Consider the following 26,104-nt stretch of genomic DNA (forward strand, 5'->3'; position numbering starts at 1 on the left):
TTTGAGCTTCATACTGTAGCCTTGCACTTCTGGGCTGGACAGACACACTTCCCCCATAATATCCATCCATCCATTGTCTCCCGCATATCCGAGGTCGGGTCGCGGGGGCAGCAGCTTGAGCAGAGATGCCCAGACTTCCCTCTCCCCGGCCATTTCTTCTAGCTCTTCCGGGAGAATCCCAAGGCGTTCCCAGGCCAGTCGAGAGACATAGTCCCTCCAGCGTGTCCTGGGTCTTCCCCGGGGCCTCCTCCCGGTTAGACGTGCCCGGAACACCTCACCGGGGAGGCGTCCAGGAGGCATCCTGATCAGATGCCCGAGCCACCTCATCTGACTCCCCTCGATGCGGAGGAGCAGCGGCTCTACTCCGAGTCCCTCCCGGATGACTGAGCTTCTCATCCTATCTTTAAGGGAAAGCCCAGACACCCTGCGGAGGAAACTCATTTCAGCCGTTTGTATTCGCGATCTCGTTCTTTCGGTCACTACCCATAGCTCATGACCATAGGTGAGGGTAGGAACATAGATCGACTGGTAAATTGAGAGCTTCGCCTTGCGGCTCAGCTCCTTTTTCACCACGACAGACCGATGCAGCACCCGCATTACTGCGGATGCTGCACCGTTCCGCCTGTCGATCTCACTCTCCATTCTTCCCTCACTCGTGAACAAGATCCCAAGATACTTGAACTCCTCCACTTGGGGCAGGATCTCGCTACCAACCCTGAGAGGGCACTCCACCCTTTTCCGGCTGAGGACCATGGTCTCGGATTTGGAGGTGCTGATTCTCATCCCAGCCGCTTCACACTCGGCTGCGAACCGATCCAGAGAGAGCTGAAGATCACGGCCTGATGAAGCAAACAGGACAACATCATCTGCAAAAAGCAGTGACTCAATCCTGAGCCCACCAAACCGGACCCCCTCAACGCCCTGGCTGCGCCTAGAAATTCTGTCCATAAAAGTTATGAACAGAATTGGTGACAAAGGGCAGCCCTGGTGGAGTCCAACTCTCACTGGAAACGGGTTCGACTTACTGCCGGCAATGCGGACCAAGCTCTGGCACCGATCGTACAGGGACTGAACAGTGCTTATCAGGGGGGCCGGTACCCCATACTCTCGGAGTACCCCCCACAGGATTCCCCGAGGGACACGGTCGAATGCCTTTTCCAAGTCCACAAAACACATGTAGACTGGTTGGGCAAACTCCCATGCACCCTCCAGGACCCTGCTAAGGGTATAGAGCTGGTCCACTGTTCCGCGACCAGGACGAAAACCACACTGTTCCTCCTGAATCCGAGGCTCGACTATCCGATGGACCCTCCTCTCCAGGACCCCTGAATAGACTTTTCCAGGGAGGCTGAGGAGTGTGATCCCTCTGTAGTTGGAACACACCCTTCGATCCCCCTTCTTAAAGAGGGGGACCACCACCCCGGTCTGCCAATCCAGAGGCACTGTCCCTGATGTCCATGTGATGTTGCAGAGGCGTGTCAGCCAAGACAGTCCTACAACATCCAGAGCCTTGAGGAACTCCGGGCGTATCTCATCCACCCCCGCGGCCCTGCCACCAAGGAGTTTTTTGACCACCTCGGTGACCTCAGTCCCAGAGATGGGGGAGCCCACCTCTGAGTCCCCAGGCTCTGCTTCCTCATTGGAAGGCATGTTAATGGGATTGAAGAGGTCTTCGAAGTACTCCCCCCACTGACCCACAACGTCCCGAGTCAAGGTCAGCAACGCACCATCCCCACCATATACAGTGTTGACACTGCACTGCTTCCCCTTCCTGAGACGCCGGATGGTGGACCAGAATCTCCTCGAAGCCGTCCGAAAGTCGTTCTCCATGGCCTCCCCAAACTCCTCCCACGCCCGAGTTTTTGCCTCAGCAACCACCAAAGCCGCATTCCGCTTGGCCTGCCGGTACCTATCAGCTGCCTCCAGGGTCCCACAGGACAAAAGGGTCCTGTAGGACTCCTTCTTCAGCTTGCCGGCATCCTTCACCGCCGGTGTCCACCAACGGGTTCGGGGATTGCCGCCACGACAGGCACCGACCACCTTACGGCCACAGCTCCGGTCAGCTGCTTCAACAATAGAGGCACGGAACATGGCCCATTCGGACTCAATGTCCCCCACCTCCCTCAGGATGTGGTCGAAGTTCTGCCGGAGGTGGGAGTTGAAGCTACTTCTGACAGGGGGCTCTGCCAGACGTTCCCAGCAGACCCTCACAACACGTTTGGGCCTACCACGCCTGACCGGCATCCTCCCCCACCATCGAAGCCAACTCACCACCAGGTGGTGATCAGTTGACAGCTCCGCCCCTCTTTTCACCCGAGTGTCCAAGATATGTGGCCGCAAGTCCGACGACACGACCACAAAGTCGATCATCGAACTGAGGCCTAGGGTGTCCTGGTGCTAAGTGCACATATGAACACCCCTATGCTTGAACATGGTGTTCGTTATGGACAATCCGTGACGAGCACAGAAGTCCAATAACAAAACACCACTCGGGTTCAGATTGGGGGGGCCATTCCTCCCAATCACGCCCTTCCAGGTCTCACTGTCATTGCCCACGTGAGCATTGAAGTCTCCCAGCAGAACGAGGGAGTCCCCAGAAGGTATGCCCTCTAGCACCCCCTCCAGGGACTCCAAAAAGGGTGGGTACTCCGAACTGCTGTTCGGTGCATACGCACAAACAACAGTTAGGACCCGTCCCCCCACCCGAAGGCGAAGGGAAGGCTACCCTGTCGTCTACTGGGGTAAACCCCAATGTACAGGCTCCAAGTTGGGGGGCAATAAGTATACCCACACCTGCTCGGCGCCTCTCACCAGGGGCAACTCCAGAGTGGTACAGAGTCCAGCCCCTCTCAAGGAGATTGGTTCCAGAGTCCAAGCTGTGCGTCGAGGTGAGTCCGACTATATCTAGCCGGAACCTCTCAACTTCGCGCACTAGCTCAGGCTCCTTCCCCTTCAGAGAGGTGACATTCCACGTCCCAAGAGCCAGCTTCTGTAGCCGAGGATCGGACCGCCAAGGTCCCCGCCTTCGGCCACCACCCAACTCACACTGCACCCCATAATATATTATTTTTAATTGAAATTAGGAGTGAAAGCTAACTCCAGAGGAAACAAAATTAAAACAAATTTATTATAAATATATATAATATATATATACTGTATGTGTGTATGTATGTGTATATATGTATGTGTGTGTGTATATATGTATGTATGTATGTGTGTGTGTATGTAGCTGCTTGTGTTAGAAGTATACAGTAGAAGGACAGCTGGAACATCTAAGGTGATCTAAAAGTTGCTGAACTGTTACTGGGAATGCAGTCCAGATATACCAAGTCCTGTTTCATTTGAGAACCGGACAATTGTGTCAGTGCATTAAAGAACTGGCCATTCCGTGAACATTTGTTTCCGGGGCAGAAGTGTGGCGCACAAATCACTTGTTGACCAAAAACAGATTTTGCCACTTTTTTTTTTTTTTTTTTTTTTTTTTTTTTTTTAATATAAAATTTGGAATGACAGTGGGGGTTTGAAACCAGTGTTTCCATGAGTAATGATGCAAAAATTGAGGAAGGCATTTTTGTTGGTCCCCCAATGGTCCCATGTCCTCAATGGCCAGCAACTGAAAGATCTAGTGGTGATGGTGGAGGAAATCGCATGGAAGGCATTCAAGAATGTTGAGAATTTTCTTTCCAACTACAGAGCAGCAAACTCCATCAGCTGATTGACAACCTGCTTTAAGCACACAAAGCCATGAATTGCAACATGTCACTAAAGATTCATTTTCAACTTCCCTGCTAAGCCTGGTGTAGGTATAAGGTTTAAACAGAACATGGCAAAGATGGAAACGTACTATCTGTGCAAGTGGAATCCATTGATGCTGACAGACTATTGGATGTTAAAACATTTTTTTTTTTTTTTTATGGACGTCAAATGCATACAAACAAAACTCCTTGGCAAAACATTTTTAGCTCAATTGAATTAATGTGATGTATCAGCAAAATTAAGCGAATAAACACACTAATTTTAACTGAATTAACTAAAGTTAATTTCATGTTTGTTCAAATTCCTACTTGATACAGTCAGTTTGAAATTGTAGTCAAGTAGTTGCAGCCTTTCAGCATTCATTTTCTGCCTGGCTTTCTGCTCTGCTTGCTAATTGTTATTCTTAGGATGCGTATGGTACAGGCTCCACAGGTAAAAGCGTATAAAACCACAAAAGAGTTAACTTAGGACTATGTCAAAAATATGAATATTTTCTAAATTTCTTACAAACCTAACTAACATTACTAATGCAGTAACAGAGAAGGAAAACTACTAGCTAATAAAACAGTGAGATATAACTGCATAATCGATCATTTTACCTTTAAACGCCAGTTGGTGTGCTCAATCTAACACTACTTTTGTGATGAAGTACTAAGCAGAAACCAGCTCTGCCACTGCTGCAAGTCCTTGGCCTTGACTCCCCCACTACGGCACAGCCACAGCACACATGGGACTGTGAGGTACAGTTGGTGTGAAGTTTTTATCTGTCAACTTTAAATTCCCAGACAAACAATGAACACTTCCCATACATGCATCCATAGACATCTAAAATCCTCACCAGGCATTCAAAGAATGTATACATTTTAGCAGTGTATTTAATTTGAAAGTTATTTAAGCACCTTCTAAAAAAACACATCTGTAGAGTATGGCAGTACGGGCCAGCTGTGGACATAATGAAACAGACTCCCTTGCTGCAATGCTGGCTTACCTGTAATAATTATACGTGAAGACGGTTCCACTTTGATTGTAAAACGAGGTAAACGCATTCATGTTTGGAAGAGGTTCGGTGGATGTTAAATTTTGAACGGACACTCGGTAGAGAAACACTAATATGAGGAAATAGCAATCCTAGGTGTCCATAAATATAGCACTAATGACAATCCTAGGCAAAGATTTAGCTTGTATGGGCGTAATTTTGTATTTGTGCAAATGTTACAGTAGCAAATATTCAGTGTGTAATTTAATACATTCTGCTGTAAGCTGTGGGATGACCAAATACACCAGGAAGAGCCTCAAATTTGACAAAATGGCAGACCTACTTTTTGTTTCATTTGGGGCACTCCTGTTGTATCCTTTGTAATATTAACAACAAAGATGGATTCAAATGAACAAAATGAGAACATGAATTACGGAGAGTTCTACAAGCTAATAATCCAAGTTAGTGAAGTATACCTTATGGCAGTAAATGTTCTCATTAAATGACGACTGTTAAAAATGAAAGGATAGTAATTATAAAGCCATGGAGAACAGGTTAGCTGCACTAAGCACACTGTTAAGATATGGTGGCCACACGTGAAATAGGATGGTGAATGTCCTGGTATCAAAGATCAAAATGTAGTCGGGACTTTTGTGCAACAGCCACCTCGTCTGAATGGTTGAACTCAAATGAATGTTCTAACTCTTAATTTGCAGGCAGAAAGCTTATGTGCCATTAGTTGCATTGGCTGGCTGTTTGGGGGAGAAGCCTGTACTAGAGGTGGTCATCTTGGATATTGCTGCTGTTGTAAATAAAAGTATATTTAATGTTCTTGTAGCACAGCTGCTCCTATAAAACTCCACCTACTAACCATTTTTAATGTTAACAGCTGATGCAGTTGGAAGAGTCGCCGAGTCCTTTGTCGCTGTCAGTATTTGAAGGGTTTCTCTACTGGTCTGACACTAAAAAGCGAGTAATTCAACGAGCTGATAAATCTACTGGCAAGAACAGAAAAACTCTCCTTAAGAGGCTTGGCCAACCCTTTGGACTAAAGGTGGGTTGCAATATAAGGAATTTACAAGACTTTCTCAGAATATGGAAAAGAAACAATAGCAGATACAGTTTAGAATCAATTAAAAATATTCTCATAAGTTACTTAAAATTGAGGCATTTTCATATTTTTAGTACTGAAGCACCATACAAATTGACCGTGGAGCTGAGATGGTGACCTTGTTTTAAAGTCAGAGTTTAGCCGCTTCTGAAAGGCCTACGTTGGAAGTGTATGACTGCAATTATGTTGGTTCACCTGGGAAGTTCAACACTTGTGACACAGAAAAGTGAAAACATTTGTTCACCCCCATAACGTAAATTTGGTGGATAAAAGCATCTGCTTAATATATCTGTTTTGATGGAATGAAAGGAAATAAGCCTTCGAAGGTCATTGACATTTCAGAAATTTAAGGTTCTACTTTTACCTACACTTAGGAGGACTTTCGGTTGAAAAATTAAGTTGTAAAATCATGAAATTTTCCAGCCACTGTTTTTCATCTGTTTTCGAGAGGTTTAAAATTGTGAAAGGACTAAGTGATGGGAATGCCAACTCTTAAGTTTGCTTCTAAATCTCCTGTTACATTAATGTAACAGCTGGGATGTCAAACTTGGATCCTGAAGGGCCATAGTGGCTGCATGTTTGGTTTTTGGTTTTTTGGGTACACATTCTTAATTAGTAATTATAACTGCTAATAGAATATATAGTACTTCTATAAATGAGACAGTGATTCATTTTGTTTGTTGAACTCCACTTTTCCATGATTGTTTTCTCTTAATGATCAGTGAGAGCAAGCAACACACCCCTCATGGTGTATACTCGTCATACTGAGGGCTAATCACTGTTATATGAAATGATTGCCATTGTCCATTTATTAGAATGGGTGTCTGCAGTGACCTCAGAAAAATGTGTGTTAGGGGCTTCTTTTGAACAAATAATAATTGTCTTCCTGTTCTGTTCTCACAGTAACCTGAGCGAAGTGGAGTTTGACGATTAACAAAAAAAAAAGCTTTGCTTTCACCAGAAGTTAACTTCACTAGATTGATGTGCAGCCATCTCATTGCACTTAACTCCAAGAATAGAACAAAATATTTAATTCATCAATCAGTGGAAGATGGCAGGATTTTGTTTTAATTAAACAAATTCAACCTCAAAATGACCAGTCAAATATAAACCCTGATTTCACTTTATTGGGCAGCGGCTGTGTCCTTCACGTGCACGATGGGTGTAGTCTGATAGGGAATTTCAACACCCGTGTAAAGCCAAATTAAACTGTGGTGATGCACCTTTTCCAGAATGTCACAAACAGATAAATGCCAACAAAAAATGTCTATCATATAATTAAGCCATACCTGGTTGGATGTGGTCTCATTAATTACATTTGGTAAATTTAGCTACAAGTGAGGCTGTCATTTTTAATTTGAGATGTTGCCTATTTACTTATTTGTTTTTATAAACTTTGTAGATCATGCATGAGGTCCTTCAACCAGTGTTGCCAAATCCCTGCCAGAAACTCGAATGCTCCCACATTTGTCTGACTGGACCAGAGCAAAAGGCCATTTGCCGTTGTCCTCCTGGACTGATTTTGGAAACTGACAAGGCAACCTGCACTCTTCCAAGGGATACAGCCTTTCTGTTTGTGGCCTCATCAACGTCTATCACACAGGTAACGCAAAAAATGTATAGGATCTGTGAAGCACATGCTATCAAGGGTTTAATTTTAGTAATGTGGCATCCACACTATTTACCTCCCCTACAAGGAATGCAGTCATTTATTTAGATAGTGATCCAATGTTCTGATTGTTCAGACATCTTAATAAATTTCAAAAGGTGACGTTACAGGACATTACTGATTATAGTCTTAGTTTGTCTGCTCATCGATTGACTCGTAGCCCTAAGCTTAATGCTGATAGAAAAAGGTAAATTCTTTCTTTCCATTTTTCATTTTTTGGTTTAACTGTCAAATGCTGCTTACATTACTGTGTTTTTTGACACCCTTTATTTTCCTTCCATCCATCCATTATCCAACCCACTATATCCTAACTACAGGGTCACGGGGGTCTGCTGGAGCCAATCCCAGCCAACACAGGGAGCAAGGCAGGAAACAAACCCCGGGCAGGGCGCCAGCCCTCCGCAGCCCTTCATTTTTATTTCTTTAACATCTGCATAACCTCTACCTATTCTTACCAGCTGACTATTGGAGCCAACGGCAACTTATGATGATAAATAACTGAAATCAAAGTTCTTTAGCTATAGAAATTCCCTCATGAGTCATGTGTGTTCTCTAGAACATAAAGAGGAAGCGTACAGATGGCTTTGTCATGTCCATTTAATCAGTCATACTTATAGAAGTAAACTGGCCATGATTAAGCATTTGGTGATCCTACTATAGCTGTGCTACCCAAAACTGTGTTTTGTCAATCTTGAGTCCTAAACTATCTGTAGGAGCCCCTTATATAGTAGATTATGAAATTATTGCATTGCAAATTATTACAGTATTTGTATTCCATACAATTGAACAGATATATAAAATATAAACCTTCTGAGTGTGACAGTCTTAACTGAAATATAGGAGACTTGGATGGAGTGTTGGAACAGATTTATATTTCAATTCTGTGTGCACACCATCTTAACAAGCTTCTCGCTAACAACTGCGACAGGTGGAGTGGTGGACAATACGATAAACTGAAGCATACTGTAAACGTTGTGTAGAAGATCATTAGATTGACCTTTTTCTGTGTTCTCATATAGAGGATGAACTAAGCAAGCCCATCTTTGTCAGTCTTAATCCCTGGCTGTACTAGTAGTTTCCTGGGCTTGTCTGGACAAGAAGGTGAAAAGATGAAGTTTGGTAGTTTTGAAAATATTGTTACTTAACAGTGAAAAGCCTATTTCTACTCCATTCAAGCTTACATCTACTTCAGCAATGTTGTATCACTGGCAGTCATAGTCAGTTTTGCCATCGGCTCTTTAGTTACGATGCTGCATGAATGTTTTAGAAAATCTATGGATGGGTGCCTTTTCTTGGCTGGAGTTTTTATAGTAAACGTTCTAATGTACAAAAAATGTGTTCTAAAATTGTTCAGGTAAGGAAGTCAGACGTTACAAGGAAAGGTAATTTGACTGGCTGATAATGGTGTAGGAAGGTGGCAACATGTGTTTGATTAATATATGCAAGTAAGAATTTCATTGTACTCTTAATATGTGGCAGTGACCTTATAAATTAATATATTCTTGGTTTTCTTCTGGAGTAGACACTCCCCAATTGCAATAAATAAATCTAGAGGCATTATGGCCTGTCCTGGAGATAGTTTGGGCCATGACAAAAATAGTGAAGGGAATTCTCGATTAAAGAAAGTTGCATGTAATCTTTGTGAATCTAACCTGGATTTGTTTGGAGTGAAAGGCACTGCAAGTGTGGTAAGCATCACACCACCATCAGAACCTGTAAGGTGCTATTTCTGTCGATCGTGAAGTGTTTCATACCATTCATTATGACCCTGATTGGCCTCCTCTCTGGTAAGTCAGAAAATTGAAATCTACCACAAAAGAATTTGACATACAAGTCTATGGCTTGAAGTATGTAATTAAAAAACTGAGCAGCGGTAGATCACTCTCCAGATGGCCACTTCTTTGTAATTCGAATAAGAGAGCGCTCCATTCATCTGACTAAAATGGCTTTTTAAATGTTAAGATTTTTGGGTCGTTGTGAGCTACCAGAACAGCTTTACAGCACTTTTGCAAGATTTGTGTGTTTATTAAAGATGTTATTCATGAACAGTTTGTATTGCATATTTGGGGCCTAAATAATGGCTGCAATTGCTCCTGGGTACTGATTTTAGAATTTTAAATTATTCAGCTGGGCTATCTGGATGACCATGATGGCAATGGAGCAATGAACATTAGAGTAATTGTGTCACACACAGGCCACTCTGCCCAGCAATGGTATATGGTATACTTTGTGCATCATTCATTTATAGTTCATGCTCAGTGGATGGGGTATTGTCCTAACAAAAGATTCAGCCCCATCAGTATTGAGGTCTTAGTCCTGAATCAACTTGATCAACACAGATTTGCCTTGGATATTGATGTTTACCTCATCCTGAATAATAAGCTACCCACATTAAACCCCCTAATTATTCACACTAGAGAATGCACCTTTTTCCTCTTCCACCCCAGTTTTCCCACTGCTGTGTAAACCAATTCTGGTGTGTGTTGTACCACTTTAATCACAAACCTGTACTTATGGTTTCACAGGGATTATTATTTAACTTAAAGATACTGTTGATGAAACTTGCATCTCTTGCTTTTGGCTGGCCAATGTTTCAGACTTGCTTGTCAGTGTTACTTTGAATCTCCAGTCAGTGCACAGGCATCATAGTGTAGGACAGTGGTTCTCAAACTGGGGGGTGCGAAGATGTGAAAAAAAGAGAACAAGAATCGAAAATATGAAAAATAAATCTATTGAAAACAAAACTAACTTAAGCTACATTCTGATACTAGAAAAATAGTTGGATAAATGTTGATAAGTAGGTATAATAAAATATGCATCTATGATATATCATTAATTAAAAAAGAACAAATTGGTATTAGTGGGCTACTTTCAAAAAAACGTTAGGGGGGGGCGCGATTAAAACTTATGAGAACTCGGTCGCAAATACTTAAAGGTTGAGAAATGCTGGTGTAGGACTTTGTACTTTAGTTCAGTTGCCCCTGGCTGATGTCGTTCTCCCTGATTTTCTGATACACATTCTTGGCCTCTATTTTAGTAAGGCCTCAGGTTGATCAATCCTCATCTCTGAAGCTCCTGCCTCACAAGCTCCATTAATTGCTCCTGGGTTGTAGATCTATAAGCCACAGTAGTCAACACTGTGTGCACCGGAGTCTGTCTGCCTAGCCTTTCTGTGCATGATAGGATATTAACTTCCACACAATGACTACTTTCTTTGTCTTGAACAGTCTGTGTCCCTCATTTACATCATTTTTGATTTCTTTGAGGCTTTGAGGGGAAAATGGGAGCAGGAACATCTCCAAAAGTGGTTAATGCATACTACATCAATAAATTAAGCAAGTAATAAAACTTAGAATTCAAATGCAATCAATACAGGAATATATACATTTTGTTTATAAAAGTCAACCTGTGTTAATTGAATAATTTCAAATAATGGACAGTCCTGTCCATACTAAGCTAAAGTTTTTCTTGTAGGTTTACCTGAGGAGTATTCAGTCAACTATAGGAATGAAGATCATGCCCGAGCACAAGGTGTTTTCCGTTCCTGTAGTCAACCAGATCAGCGCCGTGGATTACATACTAAAAAACCACACTCTGTTTGTGGCAGACTCGGAGGGGCAGTTCATCGGTCAATTCAAGCTTAAGGAGCCGTCGCTTGCTTTCCGTGGAAAGGTGCTCCAGATGGACAGAGTCATGGTGACTGCAATGGCTGTTGACTGGATAACTCTGACTCTCTACTGGAGTGGCGGTTTCCCTGCTTTCATTTGTGTAACGTCTGCCAATGGTGCTTACACTGCAACTGTACTTGAAAACCTTAACCAGATCAACTCCATTGCTTTGCACCCACCCACGGGGTACATGTGCTTTTCTGAGCTGGATGTGAAATGGAACAAATTTAAGATTGAATGTTCATTTATGGATGGAAAGAACCGAAAACTGGTGTGGAGTGAAGGAAGCAGGCCTCGTAGCTTGGTCTTCTCAGAATCTGGTGCTGTGCTTTACTGGGCAGATCCTGGTAAGATGTTTAAAGTGTGTACATTTTGACTTTCCACCCATGTCAGCTGAGGGACACTTTAGAAGTTTTTCAGCCTTACAAGGTTCATTGAACTGCTTAATTCTTAAGTGGGCATAACACAGATCCTTGGATTAGGTGCCTTAGATATGCTTTGGTACAGAGTGAGCCAAAATGAAGTACCAACGTCATTGTGTGAGGTAGAGGCAGCTGAGTGGGTTGGGTTGGGGGTCCTTTGATAGACAATCCCTTGGAGTTTTCAGTTGCCAACATGCCTTTGTCCGGTGCGCACTGTGCTTTCACTGTTGTTTAAAAACAATGAATCCATCATCACTACGCAACACACCTACCGAACGCACTTCAGCATTCCTCCTAATGGTGACATCCCAAATCAGGAAAACCACTCTTCAGTGGGTGGCTAAATTTAGGCAGATGGGTACAACATTGAACAGAAAATCTCCAGGCCGTCCTCGGACTGTACAAATACCTGAAAACATCCAAGCTGTAAGGGCATCAATTTTGCTGTCTCCTGGACATTCAGCGTGCAAACATGCTTCTTCCGTAGGCATTTCCAACACGTTTTTGAGGAGGATTTTGCATGAGGACCTTAATTTCCATCCATACAGAATGTTTGGGAGAGCCATAGAGAGTTGTGCATGGACATTCTGCAAACCGTTCAAGATGCCATCATCCTGTGCAGAGACGAGGCATTTGAATGGTTGCGTAAATGAGCAAAACTTTGGCTATTGGGCTGAAACTTACCCTCGTGAACTTCATCAGAGACCCCTGCACAGTGAACGTGTTATAGTTTGGTATGCCGTTGCAGAATTTGTCATTGTAGGCCCTTACTTTTTTGATGAGCGGGGAGCAACAGTCACCATCAGTTCAGAATGTTACATTGAAATGCTAGAGAACTTTTTTTGCGGCTCCAACTGGAAGAAATGGATATGGTGGATGCCTGGTTTCAATAGGATGGAACAACCACTCATACAGCGCCGAGATCCATGTACGTTTTGCAGGAGATGTTTCCGGGGAAGCTGATCTCCCTGACTGGCAATGCTGGGTGGTCTTCATGTTCACCTGCTCTCGCTCCGTGCGATTTCTTCTTGTGGGGCTATCTCAAGTCGAAGGTATACACACATCGACTTCAAACCCTTGAAGCCCTCAAGGACTCTATTCACCAAGAAATCGCCACTATTCTACTTGAAATGGTCAAATGAGTCAAGTGAGCATTCAGAAATAGTCTATCGCGTATCGCTACTGATGGCCACCACCTTGAAGACCTCATTTTTAAAACACCGTGGAAAAAATATCTATTTTGTATACCCTTTCTTGTGTCGTAATGAAATTTATTTTATCTTGTAATGTGTTTGTGGAATAAGCATTTGAAATATGGTACGTTTTTTTGGCTCACCCTGTACAACATACCTGCTGATCATACTGGGGTTTTTTTTTTTTTTAAGAATTATTTCCTGCTTGCATTTTACAAAGGCTGACTTTGCTCTGTTTACATTTAAAGTACCTTTTGTCCAGCAGAAGACTTTTTTATTCTGTTAACCCTTAGGTATGGGAGTCATTGGCTCAGTTACTTTAGACGGCTTGAAATATAATGAATATCGGACTGGACGTGATATCATTGCTTTTGCATATGGCGATAACCTGCTTTTCTGGACAACTGGAAATGGTGAGTAGTTTAATTGGTTTACTTACTGCTTTGCTTTACCTTAATTCTTTTTTTTTTTTTTGGTAAGTGTCCGTTCACTGCATCACTGAACTCATTAATGATGGTGATGACCCTCTGTGTTACATTGTGTGCTCCATTTATTTTTGTATAGTGATATTAACTGAGCAAGTGCTCAGTGTTAACATTTTAACAGGTCCAATAAAAATGACAATGTGCACTCCACTTCAGATTAATTTAAAGACAAAGTACTGAAATTTCAAGCCATTTAACATAAAAGGATCCTAGCCTTATGTCCATCAGTATAATTGTTGAGGTCTGTCCAAATGTGGTTTGTCATGCACAAGCTCCTCACCTCTCCTCCTCTCTCTGTCCAGCTGACAGTGGAAAAGGGGAGAACAAACTCCAGTCAGCAGCATCCCTAGAGAAAAAAACTGTCAGTTATAACAAAGTCAGACGCATAGTTCTTGAGGCTTCAATGATTTGGTTATCTAAGCCCACCAGGGCATTCTATGGCACTGCAGAAGTTTCTGCTGTTTAATTCAATAAGACAAAATCTGTTGTCTTTTGGATTCCAAGGCCCCTGAGTATTTCTGGAGTCTTTTTCCCATAGAGAGGAGAACAGTTTGGCAGTAGAGCATTGGCCCCATGTTTCACAGCCAGAAGTAGAAGCAGAATCGGAGTAGAGGGCAATAACAGTTAATTTTTTTTTTTGTACAAAATACAAACACAGATGCAATATGAACAAAGAATTGGCAGTTGCCATTAGACAGGGTAACCCAGACTAAAGAGTCTTCATAATGGTTTTAAAAGCTGAGACTGAAAGTTCATGTGTTATACAAAACCTGCAGGTCATAGAACATCTTGTCTTGTGGCCTCCCACTGCTCATATTAATCCTTGGAGTCTTTAGTAGACTTATAGACTGCAAGGCTGCCGTGGCTGCAGGCTTTCCTTTCTGCAACTTTCTTAATCAGTGACCAGATTCTGCTGTTAATTGACTTTTCAATACATTTTAATTGTCATATTTTTCAACTCTCAATCTTCTGAATTGCTTTTTTTCCTCAAATGGCACCAAAACAAAAATAAGATTTGAATCAAGCCTACAGATGACCGGCTAAGTTAGGGCCTCAAACTACAGCCAGGTTCACTCCAGCCAGTATTTTAATTAGAAGATGTTTTTTGTTAATTAAACCAGTTATTTAATTTAATGTTTTTTTGCAGCCCTCATTCTGCCACACCAAACATTGCAAACTGATTTTCTTTAAGAGTTTCAAAATGTTTTGCTGACCTGAGCAGATCAATATTATTGAGACCTTTGTATTTCTTTATTTTCAAATACTGTGTGATGGACACAGGTTAGTGCTGGCTCAGTTTCAATCTCAATGTCTGGCTGTTATGGGGGAAAAAAACAGTTTAAGGAGTCCGAGTTTTAAAAAATGGCAATTCAAATGAAGGGATCATAAGTTAAGCAGCAGCAGAAATTAGATGCTAATTACAAAAGTGCCAGGAAGGAAAATGTGCAGCCACAGTAGTTCTCCAGGATAAGATTTGGATACACCTAATCTGCATAACATAATGCATACTCTGGTGTGTACGAGATGGAATAATTTTAGAACAGTAGATAGAGCCTAGGCCAGTGAAAGCTTCATATGTAGGAAGCATTTTAAAATCGGCCATAAATTTACCAGGAAGTATAAGGACTTTACAAGAACTGTATTCACATTTGCATAAACCTAGGCAGCAGGAATTATTTCTGCCTTCCATAATTGCTTATTAAACAGGTCTGACATTTGACCAGTGATCTTGTATTATTGCTGCTCCATTTTACAATTTGATTTATTCATATTTTGTTGCTGGCATTAAGATTTTCCAAACAGGCCAGTGGAATATAATTAAAGCTACTCAATACAAAACTTTAAAAAGTTTGCCTTAATAGTAGGACTCGCTAAAATGACTTCATTTCCTTCTGGCCTAAGGATCTGTGCTGGTATTTGGAAAGTTGGTGCTTTGAAGCCTGACTGTGCCAGAAGGCTCCAGGGGAGTTGTACAAATAGCTGACCCTGCTCTCTGCCCCTCTATTCATCTCTGGAGAATCAGTTGGGGTATTGGGGGGGATGTAAAATTCCTAATGAAAGAAATTGTATATGGCAAATAAAGTGGAAGTGAATTCACTGTTGTCCCTTTATGTAGTTGGCATCTATTTTTTATTAAAATTCATTTTTTAAAATTTTGATTGTCCCCAGATTACTTGTCAACAATCTCCACTGCCTAGTCTTTGATTTTTCAAAGAAATATCATTATTCATAGTGGGCCAGTCATCAATTGTAAGTTGCTTAGTCTAACCCATTACCAAAAAAAATCCGCCATTGGACCATGACTGGTTTCAATTTCATTCAGAAGGATTTCAGCACATTTTACAAGTAATGGGTTTGTAATTCAGTGACAACCATTTAGTGCAGAGGATGTACAAAAAAGACCTTAAGGGACACTGGATCAAGACGGCATGCCAGAGTGAAAGGAAATGGTTGTCTTCAAGTCCTGTCTGATGTCAATCAGTTTTCCAACCAAACTGAAGTCCAAGTTCAAGCTGGGATACTCGTAATAGTTTCAAGGGATGCACTCCATGTGTGACTTGGACACCATCTGGGGGATTTGTGCAAGCAGATGCATTCTCCTTATGTTCTATTGATGGGAATAAATAGATCACCCAAAAAAACTACATATGTTTACTTAGCAGATGCTTTTTTCCCCAAAGTGTTTTACAAAAGATCTCCATATAATCGAATAAGCATCAATCCGAAGACTGTTTTGAAACGTGGGATACAGGACAAGGTTACGACATCGATCATCACAAGTGAAGAGCTTTATACCAAATGGAACAACACAAGACTACTTGGTCTTTCCATATAAGTAACATCTCTGAATTGATAGGTTTAATAGATTACTGTAACTAATATAAGGATATGAACAAGTTGGCAGCTTAGTCACACTGAGACCTTGTTGGGTGAATATTGCTTTGCAGCAAGAGTATATGAAAAGGAGGGTTTTTGGAATCATGGGTCTGTATCTGTTAAGGACCGGCAACTTGCAAGAAAGTGTAGGGAACGACTGATTTAACTCTTATTCCTTGATTAACTATGGCCTTAAAAAATTGAGGTTGGAAAAAATACACTTGACTTATTTTAGTATTGTACTCCCCAACCCCAAGCTACCATATTAACCCTACCCTGGTGTAGATAAGGTAAAATGTTCAAGCATTCCAGTTATAAAGATGTATAAAAGCAGTTCTTCAGTGTCTTGGACTGATGTGCATACTAACTTTCTTTTTGCTTTCTCTAGATACGGTCAAAATGTGGTACAGTGATGGTCTTCAGGCCAAACATCTGTGGTTTGAGACGAAGATGAAAATAGTGGGTCTACAAGTGTTCAGCAAGTACAGTCAGCAAGGTACAAGTTATTTAAGCTGAAATAGTTTTCTTCAAGCTACTTTGTTTTGAAGATTCATTCAATAAAAATACATTGACAGTTGTATTGATCTTGGAGGCTAGGTGATATGTAGGTTTCTAATTTCCTGTTTGTTTTGAAATGTTACTTGGAATTTAATATTTAACTGTGCTGTTTTTACATTTTGCCAGTGGAAATGTGCCAAGTTTTTTGAGCCTTCTATTGATTTCTTTTGAAAGAATCAGGTTTTCTTACTATGATAAAGGTGCAGCTAGTATTTCCAAACTGTACTTGTGTTTTTTAAGAATGGCAAACTTCTACGCAATCTGAGATACCACTGGAACCAAAGCCTTTCAGCTGCATTTGCAGAAGACAAAAGGAACCTCTTCACTCGATTTAAAATACACTTCTCAATTTGTATAAAATCTGGGCTCAGTTGGGCACCCCAAGTGTTTGTCTCAATTCAGATTACCCAAAATAAAGGGCCTTGAAGTATTCACCACCTTGGAAGTTTTCATATTTTAGTGATGTACAATATTTAATCATGGTGGATTTAATGTGGCTTGTTTGACATTGGTGGAATAAAACTGAAATTTTGACCATTGTGGAAGAGATCGGTTTTCACTTTGACATCTGTTACAAATCTAAAACCAGTCAGCTGCACTAGAGAGGAGATGGTTTAGGTGTGGCATATTAAAAGGGTAAATACTTATATAATCCATTCTTTTGTGTTTTTAGAAGTTATAGAATTAAGTGGAGATCTCCTGTCTGGGGTTTCAATTAACTGTCACATAAATTCATCTGTATGTGGAAGGTGCAACATGTGGTGAATCAGTATGGTGGTCTAACATACAGAATGAAGACAAAGGCAACTCTGAGGACAAATATCCAAGAAAACTGATCTAGCTTGACTCCAAGGGCTAGCCAATAAGTAATGGAAAAGGTTTTGCACAATTGTGAATCTATCTAGAGCAGGCCGCCATCCACAAAAACTGAGTAATTGTGAAAGATTAGTGAGGGAGGCCAGCAGAAGACCTATAAGAACTCTGAAGAAGGTACAAGCTATAGTGGAAGAGACTGGAGACACTGTACATACAACCATTTATTTGGAGCTTTCAGTCGCAACATTAAACAACAAAAAAAAAAAAACTCTGCATAAGGCACCTGGGAGATTCTGAAGTCGGCTGGAATAAAGGTCCTATGGTCCTACCATCCGATAAATGCCATGTTTGAACACTGCCTATTAAAAATGTCCTATCTCACCATAAAGCACAGTGGTGTCAGGATCAGGCTGTGGGGATACTGCTCTGCTGCAGGCCGTGGAAGGCATGTGAGGGGAAAATGAATTCAGTAGGATAGATGGAGGAAAACCTGATATAGTCTGCACTTGCGCCATGGGAGAAGACTCCATTTCAAGTAAGACATCAACCCCAAGCATAAAGTCAAAACTACTCAGGAATGGCTTTATAATGGTGTTAATGTCCTGGAGTGAATGGAGTTCGAGTCCTGATCTCATTCCAACTGAGAATGTGTGGCTGGACTTGAAAAAGGCTGTTCATTCACGATCGACGTGAAGCCTCAAAGACTTCAAGCAGTTTAGAAAAGAATGGAGAGACATGGGTACTTGGACTCAAGGCTATCATGACTGCCAAAAGCGCCTCTACTAAATATTGGATACTTATGCAATTAATTTTGTTTTATATTTGTAATTTTAGAACATTTTAGAGCAATGGTTCCCAAACTCAATCCTAGGAGCCACTGTGGCTGCAGGTTTTTGTTCCAACCATCTTCCATTTTTCATTGGACTCCAAGCCTAATTGAGTCAGTATTTCCCGGTTTCTGTGTTTTGGAGTCAATGTAGAAATTACAAACTAAGTTTGGTAGATTTGTATAAACTAACAATATTTTCAACCTAATTATCATTCTGCTTTTCCAGGTGTTCTGGTTATTTATTTGCTAATGAGCGAGTCTGACACTGAAGTCGTTGCTGCTTTCATTATCCTGGGTGTCAGCTGGGCTGGTTGTTAATTGAAACTATAAGGGAAAAGGTTGAAAATAATAATAGGAAAACAACAAGAGTTGAGCATTTATAGCTTTAGAAAAAAAAATATTTCTAAATGTCTTATAAATGTAAAAACCATACTATTTTTTTCTGAATGCAGAATAAGAGAAGAGTAAAAGACCAACTAATTAAATGAGATCAGTTGTTCTTGATTATCACCGATTGAGAATCTGGTTGGAACAAAAACCTGCAGCCACAGGGGGTCCCCAGGATTGAGTTTGGAAACCACTGCTGTAGAGAGATTGAAGAGTCATTTTCTATTGATCAGTGTCAAAAAAGCCAAATTAAATCCACTGTGATTCTATTTTGTATAACAATAAAATGTGTGAACTTCCAAAACGGTGAATACATTATAGGCGCTCGATACACGATTCAACACCTTACTTTTGAAATGCATTCAAGTAAATGTTTAGACCTTAATGGAGTAAATCCTTATGTAAACAAGTGCAGTAAAACAGTCAGGGAGATGTTTGTTCTACTCTTCTAGTGCCACTATGCAAGTTTGTACTTTTAAATTTCACTTCTGTTTGGTGTGCCTTAAACATTGTGGTGTTCGGCACGGTTTGACCCAAAATTTAATCAAAGCCTTTGGTCTGGATTGCAGTATTTCTGTATTTAGACAGCCATATATATATATTGCATGCCTAATTTGATGTCTTAGCAGAGAAGGAGAAAAACCTGTTTGTGCAGTATAACCATTGCTGATTTCTCTCAGAGCAAATTATTTTTTCTAGCACTGCTTATTGTGCCAGCCATAAAGCAACACATATCACAAAGCTCAATTTATTGTTCTGACCGTAGGTACACAAATTAAACATGGACTTGTCTTGAAGTGATGCCCTGAGTGGGCTCCGCAGATGTGCCCTGATTTTAGTCGGGTAGTAGCTAAACCCTCCCATGATTCTTTTGGTTTTTTTTTGGTTTTTTTTTTTTTCCCTTCTCTGCCCAGGGCAATGACGCATTTGTCAAAACCAAAAGGGAGTGAACGCTTTCTAATCATGCACTCTGCACACAGTTTGTCATTTAACAGCTGTTGAATTTATCACCAGTACAGTGTGGCATTGCAGGAGTTAAAGCCAAGCTGCCTTAAAGATTAAGTGTCCTGTCTTCAAAGCCCTGACCCTGCTGCTCGGTGGTCTTGGTTTTTGCATGTTCTCCCTTTGTCAGAATGAGTTAATTAGCAACTCTAATATTGGCCCTGTGGGTAAGCCGGTCGGTCTCAAGATGAGCTGGCAGCACTATGAGCACCAGCCTGCACTGGCATTGTCTCATGCAGAGGAACCAGTGCAGGTGGGTGACAGGGCGTGGGGGGCCCACCCAGTTAATTGTACCTATGTGCCTCTGTAAGACTGGGGTTGCTTATTTTTTCTCAGTGGTAACATGAAATACTTTTATTTATTTGGATTCTTTTGAGAGTCTGTACTGATTTGATATCCTGAAATTTAATCGAGCTTAAAACTGGCCAGCTTGTGTAAGAAGTCGCCCGGCCACAGAAAGACACAACAATGCAGTGTCCACCACACACACACTTATTTACAGGAATATGTACAACACTCTTTACAGTTTAGTCCTTGGTTCTCTCGGTCGCCTCCACTCCTGCCATGCCAACTCCATCCTTCTTTTACACGACTCCGGCTCCCTGATTGGAGTGTCCTGGATGTGCTCCAGGTGCCTGGCGATGAACTTCTGGCAGCACTCCCCAGTGTGGCAGACATGCTGACCTTGGACCCAGAAGCACTCCAGGCATAAACCATCCCTCGTCTGTCAGCACTTCCTGGTGTCCTGGAAGTGCTGTCCCACAGGGATCAAGGACTGACCGGGTGCCCATGGAAAAGAAGTGCCGCTCTCCCGGTTCCTCTTTCCTCCAGGGGTCCCGGTGGGGCAGGGTTCCTGACCGTCTATCACACTTTATACCGAAGTGAGCAATGCTCCCTCTAAAATCTAGGAACTTAGTAACTGAGCAGGAATAGGACCCATCTGTATAATGTTTAATGTGGGGGTCCTCCATGTAATCTGATTTCCTCCCACCTTCTGGAAGAGAGCATGTTGGGTTGATTTGATTTGTAGGAAGGTAATTTGTATAACTAAGCTTTTTCTTGTTAATATTTCAGTCTAGTTTTATTTGAAATCCAATTATTCTTTGCCTGAACACACTCAAACCAAGAGGGTTTAAGGGCACTGAAACACATTTTAGCCTCATTGGAAGCAAAGAAGGTATTGAGCATGCATGAGACACTGCTTCATTTTAAGCTGCACTCCTCGCCAATAGCAGGGAATTTTAAGCTGCAGGTAACCCAAATTGCATGTTTAGGGGGGTGGGGGTGGGGTGTTTGGCCTTTCCATGTCAAACACATGGACAGCACATTGAGAGTATCTGGAGAAAGACCACAGATTGCTAGCAAGCTTGGATCTAAAGCTGACTCTCCCAGAAGGAATGCAGAGGCACCAACCACTCTGCTGCCCTCCCTTCCACAATTTGAGGAAAAATCTTACAGCACTTAAACCCACCAAAAGTTTTACTTCAGTAGTCTGCTTCAACTGAAGCTTTAGCTGTTGTACCTCTCCTGTTGCTGCTTGAAAGCTGCAGTGTGGTTTCAACTTAAAAAGCATCAGGAAGGAAATTTTAAATCTCGCTCAACTATCATTGTAGTGTCCAACTAAAGAAATAATGGAAATGTAGTGTGGGGCTTAAATAGAAGCAGTTGCTGTTAATTGAAATGCATACTGGACAGTACTGTATATTGCTATCATTCATTTTCATTGATGTCTTTGTTTGTATGATCATTAACAAGCAACATGTTAAACATATTAAAGGCCGAACAAAACAGGTTATTTGTTAAATAATAAACACAATTGGCACAGTAAAAGGTGGAAAATAATTAGTGCTTAAGATCAGAGTCCAGTTTAAAGCAGGGCTGAAAACTGGTAGCTACAGTTCTTTGGCTTTGTGGATTCAATGGAGCAGTCAGGCTGAATGCCACACTGTTGAGGAATGTTCTGTTAATTAATGTGACTGTGTTTAATAATAGACATTGACATATAAATAACATGTATTTATTTATATAGCATATTTAAGACAACATAGGAATGATGTGACCAAAGTGCTTTACAATAAAAGAAGAAACAAAAACATACAATTAACATAAACATAAATAGAAATAGAATAAATGAACATAAATAAAATAATAAATAAAAGTAAGATTACGTAATCATAATGAGGAAACCATCAGTATTACTGAAGGTCACGGAAAGCAAGTGAATAGAAATGAGTCTTTAGTCTCGTTTTGAACAGTTCAGTTGTAGACGACTCCTTTATGTGATGAGGTGGAGTTCCACAGGCGAGGAGCAGCAGCTGCAAACTCTCTGTCCCCCTTAGTTTTACACTTGGTACGAGTGACAACAACAGACAACTGACCAGAAGATCTAAGCACTCTAGATGGCTGGTGTAAAGCACACAATTCAGATAGAGAGGAACAAGCCCATGTAAAGATTTAAAAACTAGCAATAAGATTTTAAAATCAATTTAAAAATTGACAGGCAGCCAGTGTAAAGAAGCTAATATTGGAGAAACAGAATCCGACTTTCTTGCCCCAACCAATAAGCGAGCGGCAGCATTCTGGACCAACTGTAACCTGCGTATTAGGGATTTGCTAATCCTAGAATATAGCGAGTTGCAGTAATCAAGGCGAGAAGATAAAAGCATGAGTAGTTTTTGCAAGATCCCTAGAAGATTAAAAGGCTTGACCTTACCTAAAAGACAAAGCTGGAAAAAGCAACTCTTGACTACAGAATTAATCTGTTTCTCAAAATAGAGGTTACTGTCAAAAATAACACCAAGACTGCAGACTTGGTTTGCAAAAGACCGAGAGAGCAGAGAAGTCCAAGACCAATTTGGGCTTTAGCTGATGGACTCACTATAAGCACCTCAGTTTTATTTACATAGCACCCTTCCCAGCGTCAGGATTGTGTGCTGTCTGTATATAAACTAAATTTGTCAAATTCCTGCATTAAGCATTCTGGAGGAACACTGCTGGTCGGTCTGCTTATTACTGCGTCAGTTCTCATTTTGCTTCTTCCCTTTTGATGTCTATTTCAGGTACAAATGCCTGTGTGCACAATGGTGGGTGTAACTACTTCTGCCTGCCATACCCTGGAGGCAAAACCTGCAAGTGCCCTATAGGCTACCGCTCTGGCGGGGAAGCTGACTGTGTCAAGGAAATCCGCTGTGCAGAATTCTCCAAGCCCTGCAGAGATGGCCGAAAGTGCATTCCGAATCGGAGGTTCTGCGATGGCGAGGATGACTGTCTAGATGGATCTGATGAGGAGGGCTGTAAGTGTAGTAATATCTTAAGTATATTATGGCATACTTGAGAATTTTTTTTTTTTTTTTATTCCACTTATGTTTTGAAACTTATTTACTGGCCATGGTGTAATGCAAGGATATTCAGTTACTTCCTCGAGGGCTGCAGTAGCTGCAGGTTCTCACTTTTTTACCAATTTGTCAATTAATGCAGCCCCCCCCCCCCCCTCGCTTTTTTTATTATAAACTTCTAAAGCAATGTTTTTGGGTTTCGTTAACTCACTTATGCTTCAGAATCCTATATTTACCTTTTAACAAACTGCATTAAGATTTTGATTGTTGCTTATTTTTTAACCAGCCTTCAGTTAATGAGGTACAAATGGAAAAGGAACCACCAGCTAATGTGCTTCATAACAACATATCTGTGGTGAAATGAAAAAAAAAAAAAAGCACAAAACATATAAGGTTCACAGAAAAGTACAAATCTACATTGTGGTCGATTGTCTTGGGGGTCGGGGGATCAACGCAGCCGCTATGGTCCTCCAGGACTGTAATTGAGGACCCCTGGTGTAAAGTATTCATGCAGTGTCATAGGGTTTTGCTTTTAGTTGCATTTTAGTAGTAACTTTTTTGGGAAGAGTATCTGAACAGGCAGTTAAACTACAAACCTGGATATCGAAATGAAAGACAATACATATCTGCAAGATAATAAAGAGCAAAGGGGAAAAAAATAAAAGGCCAAATGACAGATCTTGGTGATTATGCTTTATATAATTATTTTTAAAATGATAATAGTAAGTCATTTTACCAAGTGCTTTAACTTTCTAGAGAAAATATTGCTTCGTCCATGCCAGATGCACACCAAAAATGTCAAAATGAACTGTAGCAAGAGGATATTATTCTGTAATGGAATAGATTTAAAAAGTTTTAATCGTGAGACTATCTTGATCTAAAATTATTTGAGGGAAAGTGGATATTAGCCAAGGCAATCTGTGAACTCATTCCTTTAGTCGAACATCAAAACGTGAAAGTGGCAAGTTCAAAGCAAAATGGTTTTGTCTGTCCACCTACGAGTAATGTAATATAACCTGCTTTTACTAACCACCACTGCATACACCGGACATAGTCACAAGGCATCTGTCTGTGTGTGTGTGTCTCTCTCTCTCTCTCTCTCTCCCTCTCCATACACCAGTTATTTTAAAATCTTTTGTTTATCTGGTATTGCCCAAGATTCTGCACATATAATAATATTATAATATAATATAATAATATTGAAAACTATATGGTGTTATACAGCAGCAGCTTCTTTTTCATGATTAATTCTTCCTTCCCTATTAGGGAATCGGAGAAAATAAAGTATCCTAATTAAATTAAATTGTTTGTTCTATTTCTAATTTCTTCCTTGGTCTTTCCATTTTCATTTATCACTACCCCCAAGCACTCATTGACACTTTTTATACTTTTCAAAATATCTGTATTCACATTTATTGGTTTTCTTTGTTCCTCCCTTGTTTTTCTACATTTAATATCGTATCTTTTGCTTCCACCTGGCTCTTCCATGTTAGTTTCCTTTGTAACTGTTGCCCACTTTTATGGGTGACATAACATTAATTGCAATATATTTAATCCTGGGTCAATACTGGATTTATTAAAGTATTCAAAGCCAGCATTTCTCATTTTTTGACCATGTTAATTATGTAATTGATATATCATGTATAACAGAGTTCTTGGGCATTTCCTTGTTTAATACCCTTTTATATATTCTGTTCTGATGTTTGTCCATTTAATCGTACATTTCTGATTAGTACTTTGATGCTTTTTATACCCAAATGTGTCAAATAATGCTTTTTAATCAAGAAATACCAGATTAGACCCCATGACCCTGTAGTTAGGATATAGCGGGTTGGATAATGGATGGATGGAACACCAGATTAGAACAAACTTTTTGAAATTTAAAAATGAGACCTTGTGTTTGACTTCCAGGTTGGTATGTCATTTGCTGCTCTTTTAGTTTGTCCTCGGTTGCTGTTGTCCAGCCTCTTTCTATAATACCTGAATATTCAGCACTGATGACAAGCCTATTGCTATACAATTATTGCAGTTCATAGAGTTCCCCTTTTTATATATTGATACAATTCTATTTTTTTTCTTATTCCTCTGGTAATTCCCTCTGTGTGCCATGCCTGCTGGGTCATTTTTGTTAAACATTTAATTACTGTTATTCTTCTCTACTTTAATATTTCAGTTATATTTCCACATGCTCTAGCTGCTTTGCTGTTTTTAGTTTAGTTTTTCTTGGATGAAGTGGAAGAGTATAGAGATAACAGAACATTGATTTATATCCTTTTTTCTTTTTTTTTTACATACACAAAGTTAAAATGCAATACATAGTAGTTTAGACCAGGGGTTCTAAAACTCTGTCCTGAGGTCCCACTGTGGCTGCAGGTTTTTGTTCCAGCTTCTGTATTTAATTGGACTCCTGGGCTAATTAAGTGAACTGTTTCCCAGATTCCGTGTTTTGGGAAAATTTATATAGAAATTAGAAAACCAAGTTTGGTTTTAAAAAGAAAAAAAACTATGAAATTGTAGTAAGCAATTATATGGGAATGTTTTTGTTTTTAACTGATTTTCTTTCTGCTTTTCCAGGTGTTCTAATTGTTTGATCCATTATTTACCAAGTAGTGGACCTGGTGCTAAAGTAGTTGCAGCCTTTCGTTATTGTCGTTTGTCAGTGTGTCTGCTCTGCTCATTTTAATTATCATTATTAAGATGCAGTGAAGGGAGCAAACTGCACAGAGAAATCAACAAGAGTTAAGCATTTCAATCTTTAGCAAAAATGAAAAATATTTCTAAATATCTTATAAATACACGTAATATCATGCTGGGATGCATTTCTGAATGTAGAATAAGAAGTGAAAATAAATGAGATCCGTGTTATCAGGTGTTTGTTACTGATTATGAATCTGGCTGGAACAAAAACCTGAAGCCACAGTGGGCCCCCTGGACTCAGTTTGAGAACCCCTGGTGTAGATGATTATAGGTGTCAGAATTTTTAATGTTGAGTTGTGTATATGTTGCTCTAAGTGGCACAG

At 40.7% G+C, this 26,104-nt stretch overlaps 1 protein-coding gene across 2 annotated transcripts in view; it reads left to right on the forward strand.

The window, feature by feature from the left end:
• The window catches only part of LOC114654425 (low-density lipoprotein receptor-related protein 2-like), a 104,719-nt gene that overhangs the window by 70,302 nt on the left and 8,313 nt on the right, over positions 1–26,104 (forward strand). For both annotated transcript variants that reach the window (XM_051930169.1, XM_028804985.2), the window contains 6 exons: positions 5,622–5,786; positions 7,246–7,446; positions 10,987–11,527; positions 13,089–13,208; positions 16,546–16,653; positions 22,809–23,042. In XM_051930169.1, coding sequence (XP_051786129.1) covers positions 5,622–5,786; positions 7,246–7,446; positions 10,987–11,527; positions 13,089–13,208; positions 16,546–16,653; positions 22,809–23,042 — 1,369 coding nt within the window. The remainder of the gene's footprint in view (positions 1–5,621; positions 5,787–7,245; positions 7,447–10,986; positions 11,528–13,088; positions 13,209–16,545; positions 16,654–22,808; positions 23,043–26,104) is intronic.

The sequence above is a fragment of the Erpetoichthys calabaricus genome, chromosome 7, assembly GCF_900747795.2.
Source record: "Erpetoichthys calabaricus chromosome 7, fErpCal1.3, whole genome shotgun sequence".
NCBI classification, from domain to species: Eukaryota; Metazoa; Chordata; class Cladistia; order Polypteriformes; family Polypteridae; genus Erpetoichthys; species Erpetoichthys calabaricus.